We start from the raw sequence: 10,424 nt of genomic DNA, 5'->3' as shown, positions 1-10,424 counted from the left end.
AAATTTAACATTTATAGGAATATAAATTGAAAACGAATAATGAATAACATAATTCATGTAATAGTACTTCTTTGCGTAGCAGTATGTATTAATAGAAACTTCCACTTCAGTAATGTCAATACGACATACTGGTACCAACATCGATCAATTCACATTCACGTCTGCTTTATAGTCAAGAAACAGACTAATAAGTGGTAAAAGAAACTTTCACAAGAGTAATTTCCATATTTTCATTTTGATTCTAATTTATTGACCTTAGGTAATCATTTCTCTCCATCGTGAATATATATGTCATTTTAAGAATCGAATAACTTTCATCATATCTATCGCCATTAAAAAAGAAATTTGTAATTTGAAAGAGCAAAAACTGTATTGTACAAATTATTACCGTATTACGTATTCAAATGTCTTCACTTTGGGTGAAGTATTATATAAGACACTTTAAATACCGTGTCATTTTATACAAGCTGTTCTAGACTTCTAAATAGCAAAATTTTGATACTTTATTCTGTACGTTTCGGTCGTGAAAAGTTATATTTCACTGAAGGCTTCAATACAAAACAAATTATTTTATTATACATGAAGGAAAATAATTAAACTATAAGTGTCTATATTAAATACAAATTATACTTAGCGAGTCGCAAGTAGATTGCAAATTTTATGCATTCAATGGTAGACGAATGTGTGACATATGTATAATAAACTGAAACATTTCAGTCAATTTGACTGAAGACTCCCGTTTATTTCCAACCAAATGAAATATTCGGGGAAAGAAACAATTCCCAAATAGCACAACAACGTCATATGTACGTTCCGGACGTTCGGTACATTCGGAGGTTGTCCTGAAAAGGTCCAAATGTCCCGCCTATATCCTCGTTAAGATCCTTAAATATCCTAGGAAGGTCCTATTTACAAAGTGGAACGTCCCAAGCTCGTCCTATGTCAATATTCTCAGAACGTTTTTCGAATGTGTCAAAGTAACATTCCCTGTACTTTTTGGGAACGTTTAACGAGTTTTTAAAAACGCTATGGTAATGTCTTAAGAGGCGTATAAGAAACGTTTCCCAAATGTTTAAAATTACGGTTAGATTTCATGCTGTGCAAGATGTTAGAAGTTAGGTTAGATTTCCTGCAATTTCCGCATTTAGTAGAAATTAGATCAAATTAGTCCCTGTTAATAAATAAAAGGTTAAATTTCCCTTAAAGAATTATAATAAAAATATACGTCTGGGGGTCATGATCTGTGTGTAGATATTCTGTTTATTTTTATTTTCAAAGCAGAATACTGACCCAGATAGCACCGTACAATGTAACAATTAACTACTCCATTCCTCGAAAAACTTTGTTATAATTTTAATTATGGGCTTTAAACCGTTATCCTGTTGGAATGCAATGTTTATTTTTCAGTCCCGTTGTGACTGTAGAATTATACAAATTTTCTTTCGATATATCAACATATTAAACTGCGGTTAATATATTGTAAATTAAAGTTGCCACTTACTTTACGAGTCGACTCTACTATTTTATGTAGGTATACAAAAATCAAGCATCATTGTTTTATATTATCTTATTTATTTAACATTAACAAAACTATTATACAGAATTGAGTGCGCCGTTATAATTTTGTCGATCAAGTGATATGTACAATTGCCTTCGATGGAAGATGTCAAAGTGGTTTGCGTTTCTGGTCCAGTGAAACCAGGCTGTTGTAGTATAGTAATTGGCATATCATTCCCAATCAGTCAATGATCCGTTGTAGAAAATTAAGCTTTTGGAAGGTGCTCTCCTTCCGGGTGGAAACCATTTTCGTCGGCAACATAGTTCACGGTGTACGCGACATTGGTGATCGGGTCGACAAAGGAGAAGGTACCGCGAACCTTGAGGAATTGGCCATCGGTACCACCCGGGACCAATTCTGCAGTTTCTTCTTTAGTTTGCCCGTCGGAAAGTTGATAGCCATAATTGTAGTTGCCGAGACCGACGTTATCGGACGGAGTCTCCTTTACGAGGAGCACTTCCGGTTGTAGTACAGCTGGAGCCGCCAGGGCGACGGCGATGAGGACGGTGAAAGCAATAATCTGGAAAACAAACAAATACATTCAAATACATCAATAATACAATTATTTGTTTACCGATTAAAATAGTCCAGAGCGTAGAATAGTCCAGTCTGTTTTTGATTGTATCGAAATATCACCAATTATAGAGCCTCGAGTCTTCCAAAAAGGATAACACTTTTAATATTTAGTGACGATTATTTAAATTTTCCTCGGAGTTTCTTTAATATGAAACTTAGCGTGAGATTGTACCGAAATATTGTTATAAATGAATAAATATGTATTGTAACCAACCGAGTCGAACAAACGAAATTAAATACCAAATATCTGATTATAGTCTACTTGCTGACAACAATTTTATCTAAATTAATTAATCGGATATCAACTGTGAATAAATCGTCGATAGAAAGTGAACTAATAATTCATAATAAAAAGTATTAGCTAAGTCTAATAAGTGAAAAGTGTAGCATTGTAAGTAACAGCTTGGGAAGTGATTGAACTGTCCTTTTTAAACGAAATTCACCATTCATCCTCGTGAGAATAATTATATTTACGAATTTCTAAACCGTTGGAAAATAATTTGTAGTAATTTCTCGATCTTACGGCAAAAGTGAAAATTGTAAATCCAGAAGTATGTATTGTATACTGAGAGTAAAAGAAAATTTTAATGTAATGATAAAAAATCTAAATAAGCAGTTAAACAATAAGTAATTGTGGCTGGTGTTACACTTTGTATTGTATTTACTATGAATTTTATTCTTCAATTAGCAATTAAATTCACTATTACAAATTCGAATGAATTTGGAGCCACTGTATGTCAGCTGTGATACCTACGGTTTTCATTTTGGAGGTAGATGTATGTGGTTAGTCTCGTTTGGAAGACTGATGTTGTTTCTGGAAGCCGCCTGTAATTTTATACTGGTCGTCCTCCTGCCAAAATTTGCAGATTCCACGATAAATTAGCCTTTCACCTTTCTTCGATACATCAGAGGCAGGTTCGTGCATGGCTTGACCTTCACAATATGCTTGTGTGACTCTCTGGCGAAATTCAAGTTTTCGACCTTTTATAAAATTTCGTATAGACCTCTTGAAAACTTACGTATTATAGCTGTTCGTGTAAATTGGTACCTAAAATTTATGCGGATTAAGTTTTGATAATAACTGGTATGAAAATATTAAATTCATATTTTACTCGCTACTCTGAATATGCTATGAAATTATGCATATTAATCTTTAAATGAATAATTTTTACGTATTTATTTGTTATAATTAGAAAAAAGAGTCAATTAAAAAAGTAAAAAGCATATACCTTCATTTTTCCGTGCTAAGTCATAATTACAGTTATACATTATTTATTATATATTTCTACCAGAAATCCCTATTTCACGTGTATTTAAATACACGTGTACTATTTCACGGATATATACGTATTTAAGTACACGTGTATTATTTCACATACATGTAAATACACGTGTATTATTTCACGTATATTTAAATACACGTGTATTAACGTATCTGCAATTTGATTCCTATTAATTTTTAGGATACAGTTACTAATTTCCGAAAGCAAAATATAGTTATTCAAAATAGATGCGAAACTAAATTTGAAAACCACTCCCATTAATAAAGGGTAAAACCGGATAAGGGGATAAAAGTGCCCTTAAACTGATTTGAACAGGCGTTAAACTATTCGATAGTTTGTCAAGGAAAAACAGTTCGTGCCTCTATCTCGACTAGGAGGGCAGTAATAGGGAAAAATCGGATTACCGTTTTTTTTCTGTTTTTCTTATTTATGAGGCGTGCAAAAATTCTGTAAGATATATACAGTTCTTGTAGAAGTGCCGTTGGTGTAGGATGTAGGGGCTAAGCGTCAAACTACGCATCCGACGTGAAATTTTTCGACGTGGTTCGTGCCCCGCACAAAGTAGTAAGTTTTCTTTTTATTACAGTAGATATTAAATTAAATCGTATCATGCATAATAAATTCCAACAAAGGCATCTTTATGCTTTTAGTAATCGTAAAATAAGAAAAATGGAAGTCTTTGACCCGTTTTTAAAACCCCTTTTTGTCAACGCTTATCGAGAATCATTTCATAGAACTTCCTTCATTAAACATATTCGAAATAGATGATCCTTTGTTGTAAACGTTTCATATTTACATTTTTGAGATGTCTTAACAAAATATGTTCTGGATTTATATAATAAACGTAATAAAAATAAATAAAAACTATAAGTTAGTTATTATTCAAACATTTGTTTGTATTGTTGGAAAACATTCTACACTTTGTAAAAAAATTGGATAGCAGTGGGTGTATATTATTCATATTATCAGAAATAGAACTTATAAAGGACACTTTACAAACTTTGATAGCATTTATTAAATTTTGTATGTTTCAATATTATCAATAATAGTTCCATATGAAATTGATTAGCAAAGAAAGGATGCTAAAAAAAATTTGAAATATAGTCTTAATTAAAAGTACAATTTCTAAGATTTATTCTTCCCCTTCCACCCCTTTTCATTTCTATTATGCAATAAGCGTAGGAAAGGGATATCAATCACGGATATACCACTTAAAAGAGAACTTCTCCAACCATAAAAACATACATACGTCTACTGCTACAATTCCTCGGAGTAATTATACTGCTTACAAATGCAATATAACTGAACATTGTCGTCGCTAATAACCTTTGGTAGTTATGTAGATGCGACGTGACAGAATGAAAGTCCGGGGAAAAAAAAGCGTGGAACAGTATAGTCTTTAAAATAGCGTGGACGGTAGAAATGACATGTGGATATTTATAAATTTGCACGATCTTCTTACGAAATATCAATAAATTTTTCATAATCCCGGGTATTAAATCCCATCGAACGACAATATGGCGGCCTTCTTAATTGACATGTGCTCATGAGAATATTTCAACGAGACCCTGGGTAGAGGATACCGTAAGAATAATCGATTTCCAAACATCGTTTACAGATGAATCAAGGGAAACCGGTCATACGATCTGGCGAACTTTTACGACGGGATACATTACGACACCGTCCTCGTCAACCACGTAATCATCTTCATGGTGTCTCATCATTGAAGAGTCTGTGGTAATAGGTGAAATTGACACTTCATGGGACATCGACGTACGTTCACCGACTACCCTCTCTTTCTTTCAGAGAAGCACTGATTTTATAATTGGAAATTCTATGTTGTTTTGTCGCTTTAGTTAAACAGTTGGTGACGGTAGAACGACAAAATATATTTCGTACTCTGTATAAAAAAAATACTTTGTAATAAAAATAATAGGAGCAATATAGTTATTATTTATTCTTATAATGGAATTTGCTATCGACGCGTACGTTGTCACATAATTTATGTAATTTGTAATGTATATTTCAACCTTTCTGGTGACATTAAATGGCTATAAATTTTAGAACGAGATTAAAGGTGGTGAATTTTTTTTATGCATCCCATATTCACATTAATTTCTCTTTTATCTTCCTTGGAATCGCAAGCCAACAGCTTTTCTCACAAGTGTATTCCTTTTATTTCTTTTTAGAGCTTTATTACTAATTATTCATTTATAATTGCTTACATTTTGTGTTGTTATTATATTGCCTAATAAAAGGTTGTTTTAAGTGCATAAGTAAAAACAAGTTTTGAAAATTGATATTGGAGAATTTCTGTCCGGATCTATTAAAAATTTTGAAAATTGGAACTTTTCCTATTCAGATAAAATTTCTCAAGAGTTTGTCAGTATCATCCGACACAATAATGCATTTATAAGTTATAATAATATAATTTATATCGAGTCCGAACTAGTACCTAATTACTATATTGAAAATCATTATTTATGAAGAGCACAACTAGTAGTTAATAAAAACATCCCATGGAATTGTTTGTTTAATAATGTTCATTTCTTATTTGCAGCTTAATAAAATTCTGGGTAACGAAAGTATGCCTTTCTTATACTTGTGAAAATTAGTCTACCAAGATCATAATTTCTACTAATATCTACTATCTAGTAATTATATTTTCGAAAGATACAAGGGCAACGGAAAGAAATATTTGATCGGAAAAATTAGTACAAAATATACGCGATGAGTCATTTAAATCGATCCCCTCGAATTTCTTGGAAACCGTGGATGATATCGAAAAATGTTTCAGATAAAAGTTGAATTGATTTCGAGGGGAAAAATTCGTGCAAGTATTGTAGTTTCTTTTATAGCTGGACGTATAAAGTACAAATAAAGGTGAAATTGTTTTTTTTACATACAAGTTTTTATCTTTCAAAACATCAGTCGATGCTGGTCGTTATTCCCTATAAAAAAGTATTAAACTATTTATGCCGAAAAACCATTAGTGTAGGAGATATTTGAATTTCAAAATTGCGAAGTAGCATTAGTCGTCCGTAGACAATGTGTGTCGTTAACGACCCAAGCGCATTTCCATTTTTCCGGAACTTTCTTCCGAATATTGATATTTATTGAAAAAAGGTTAAAACATTTGACTTAACGCATGATTATATAATGTAGTAGGGACTTCAATAAGTATCCCAGAATTTTTAAGATTTTTTCAAAGCTTAAAACAGTCGAAGAAATTCGGCTTGTACATAAACGACCCGTCTTACTTACAGAGTGTGCAAAAGTATGTTTTGCCTACGGAGGGACACTACAGACTCCTCTTGAATATCGTCTAACTTGTTCTACACGATTATTGTCCAGGCTTTGTTCCCACTACTGAGGGAAGGGGGAGGGGGTGGAACCTGTCAAGATGTTCAGGCTTCGGGCAAAAAACGAATTTACGAGAGTTTGAAGCATTTCTCCCTATAAAATTTTTAATAGACCCGAGTTCGGGACCATAATCGTGAGGAGTCTCAATTTTGCAATTGATATACATACAAGGTTAGTCAGTAAGAACTACTATCTAAAATAACTTGTTACATATTGGTTATATTGAAAAACGTTTCAATGAATTATAGGTGGATACAATTTGATCTTTTTGTACCTATTTTTTTTTTTGAAATATCAAGGTGACCTTGAGATTTTTCAAGGTCAATGCATCTTTTCTGTAATACCATCATGTTATAGGTCGCTCAATTCATTCTTCCATGGACAATAACGTGGTTTTAAAAGAAAGATGCATTGACCTTGTAAAATCTCAGTCATCTTGATATCTCACAAAAATAAGATACAACAAAATTAAACTGTATCCATCGATGCGTCCCTTAAAATGTCACATAATTAATTAGAACGTTTTCTGATGCAACCACTAGGTAACCAGTTATTTTAAATAGTATTTCTTATTGACTCACCTTGTATCTCCTAAACTAATGGTTTTCGGCATAAATGGCATAACACTTTTTTGCAGGACATAACGAGTACCATCGACTAATACGTGAACTAAATGTATGATTCGATTTAAAAAAACAAATTAGACCTTCATGTTCTTTACACGTCCACTTACAAAAAACTACTCAGATCAAGTTATTTCTTCTCTGAAACCATTAAACTTTTATCTGTAACATTTTGGTAGGATAAATGTCCAAACTACTGCCGATGTCCCTAATATTGCTACTTTCTTTATTATACGTAATAAACATGTAACGCATAAAGAATGGTGTACAAAAAATTGTATTATTCAATTGCAACTCTGATTTACATAAAAACAAAGAAATAATGCGACCACATAAGTAAGAAGTGATACTAAAGAAAAAGACGTAATTTTACTATTCAACCTGTATCTTTTGTACAAAATGAATTGTTAAAGTACATAAGATTTACTTTAATTTTTGAAGTGACAGTTATAGGGATAACTAGGATTGCTCGCAGATTTTACATTTAACATATAAAACTATTTTTTTTTAACGAAAGAGATGTTAAAAATAAATATGTATTGTTGCGTGGGCGCGGCATGACTTCCAATAAATAAAGGCAACATTGATAAAAAGGAAGAATTATTTATTTAAAGAGGAGGAGTACTTATCTTGACACGTCTTTTCTGTTCTACGGTCATACCACGACTCTACTTTGTCCCTGTTTTGGGCATCGTTACCAAAACGACGACGGTAATCTGAAGTCTCTTGCCTTAATATTATACAATACGTGCTACAAAGGTGACGTCTAAAGGTGACAGGCGAATAAGAAGACGAGGTGTTTACTTGCAAAATTTATTTAATCTAAGGGGTCTATATAGTTCAAGCGGGGATGTGCTCTCCCTCGGGGTGGAAACCATTCTCGTCAGCGACATAGTTGACGGTGTATCTGACGTTGGTCTGCGGGTCGACCCAGGTGAAGCTGCCGCGAACAGCGAGCGCCTCGTTCTCGGTTCCTTGGTTGATTACCTCCGCGGTTTCCTGATGCGATTGACCGTTGGACAATTCGTAGCCGTAGTTGTAACCGCCGACACCAATGTTGTCGGAGGGCGTCTCCTTGACCAGGACGACATTCTCCTCGGGCACGAGCTGGGGTGCAGCGAATGCGACGGCGACAAAGAAGGCGACAGCAATGAACTGCGAAGAAAGTGAAACAGTTAACACTTCGTAAAAAGAACATTGAAAAATACCAGCCCGTGCAGTAGTCCCGTCGAAAGAGTTTCATTGGATGAACGTTAATTCGCAAAGTACACAAAAAGATTATTTTATATCGTGCAATGAACGAAGGAGGAGCTTCTCGCGGTTGATTATCGAAAATGCAATGGGGATCGTTATTCACGATGTCTATTTACGGAATACATGTAGGTATACAGGGGAAGGTTGCCGAATTTAGACCATTGTTTAAATTGGACCACTATTATAACCTGTCATGTGTAAGCAATTTGCGCCATTTGATGGACAATTGCTCATATATGTATGTACTAAGTTCCTTAATGCAATCACCATTACCATACACATATTGTCCATAAAGTAACGAAAATTGTTTACACATGACAGGTTATGGTAGTGGTCCAATCTAGACAATAATCCAAACTCGGTAACCTTTCCCTCTAACATCCGATTACTGGAACTTGTCACGATGTCAGCGATACGGAACACCATATAATCGTGGTTAACGCAGCGACGCTTCTGTAAATCGTCTCGTGTGATTCGTCACTGTCCGTTAGCCGCGCTCCCAGGTACATCTGCCCGTTATGTAAACGGTGATCCGTTAATCGGTCGCGATTCACTCAAAGTAATTCTACAAACCGCGTTTTCATTTCAACGGGTGAACAATGATAGCGATTCTACTATGTAATCGCGACCGGTATCGTTAATCGGTAGGTACATAACAATCCTGAGTGTGCACGGTAATTGGTGTGGCTTGTAACCGCCGCTGGATCGTCGCAATATCACGAACAACGCGTTTCGCGGACGAAGACGTAAGGATCCACTTGGAAATGTTTCGCGATCGACTACTCGAATCCAGTGAGTTCGAAACAATCCCGAGTAGCTCTTCCCTCTCGTAATGAAATCGAACGCGGTTAGACACTTGACGCCCGTTGTTAAGAAGCGGTAGTATTTGAGGTTAAGCACGCACCAGCTTCATGGTTGATTTTTGTTTTTTGGATGGTTGTCGGTTGACCGTTCGGAAATGATGAGACAGGTGTGTTGACTCTATGTGAGCTAGATCACGATACTGATTCAATGCTGGTCCACGGAGGATTATATACTCGGTTTTCGATATGAATTCTGCCCCCACTTATGGGGTCCCCGGCCAAAATTCTGCTGCGCGAGGATGTCGAAATCGGTCAGATGGCATTGGCCAGACGACGGTGGCCAGAACGACGACCGACAAAGGAAGAGCTCGGTGAATGTCAGACAGGAATTCGAGGAAGAGTAACCAACGGCGAAAAATCGTGGTTTCACCGCGGTGGCCGCATCCTCGTCGAATCTCCGGGTGCCTGACCAAAATTGGGTGAAACAATGAACGCGGATTCTGCTGGAGCGCCCTCGAAAAACACGTTCAACCTACTCATTTTAGCGTTCTTCGATGTCAGATTAACACGTTGATTATTCGAATTTTTACAGTTCGGGGTAAAATTTTTTAAATATTTACGTACTGACACCTATTGCAAGCTCGTTATTTGGACCATTATTTTGCCGCTGATTATTGGGTTGTATAATATCAAGTTGTTGACCAGGAAACCGGCACTTGATGTTACATTTCACATTATCCGAATTTTATTAGACACAATAAGATTAAATGGATTCCATGCACTTCTTTCATTGAAATAGAGGACTTTCATTATAATATAGTTATTATACTGAATTTCAAGATAACACTTCGAAGACACTTTTACCTGCCATGTTTACGTCGAATGTTGTCAGAGAGAAAGTTGGTAGATAGAATTGTTTTTCGCAGAAACTTAAACACATTTTTATAAAGTTTATTTACGAATT

General features: G+C 34.9%; 2 protein-coding genes across 2 annotated transcripts; both read right to left on the bottom strand.

Moving 5' to 3' along the window:
- Positions 1–1,763: 1,763 nt before the first annotated feature.
- LOC107193781 (larval cuticle protein 8-like) lies at positions 1,764–2,897 on the bottom strand. Its single transcript, XM_015583285.1, has 2 exons — positions 2,889–2,897; positions 1,764–2,078 (listed from the first exon to the last, which is right to left on the bottom strand). Exons 1-2 carry the CDS (start codon positions 2,895–2,897, stop codon positions 1,764–1,766), a joined length of 324 nt encoding a protein of 107 aa, XP_015438771.1.
- Positions 2,898–8,235: 5,338 nt separating this feature from the next.
- LOC107193774 (flexible cuticle protein 12-like) lies at positions 8,236–9,570 on the bottom strand. Its single transcript, XM_015583279.1, has 2 exons — positions 9,562–9,570; positions 8,236–8,558 (listed from the first exon to the last, which is right to left on the bottom strand). Exons 1-2 carry the CDS (start codon positions 9,568–9,570, stop codon positions 8,244–8,246), a joined length of 324 nt encoding a protein of 107 aa, XP_015438765.1. The 3' UTR covers positions 8,236–8,243.
- Positions 9,571–10,424: the final 854 nt, after the last annotated feature.

This window comes from Dufourea novaeangliae, unplaced genomic scaffold (assembly GCF_001272555.1).
Source record: "Dufourea novaeangliae isolate 0120121106 unplaced genomic scaffold, ASM127255v1 scaffold24, whole genome shotgun sequence".
In the NCBI taxonomy this organism is placed as follows: Eukaryota; Metazoa; Arthropoda; class Insecta; order Hymenoptera; family Halictidae; genus Dufourea; species Dufourea novaeangliae.
This window is presented reverse-complemented; position numbering and strand designations above follow the sequence as displayed.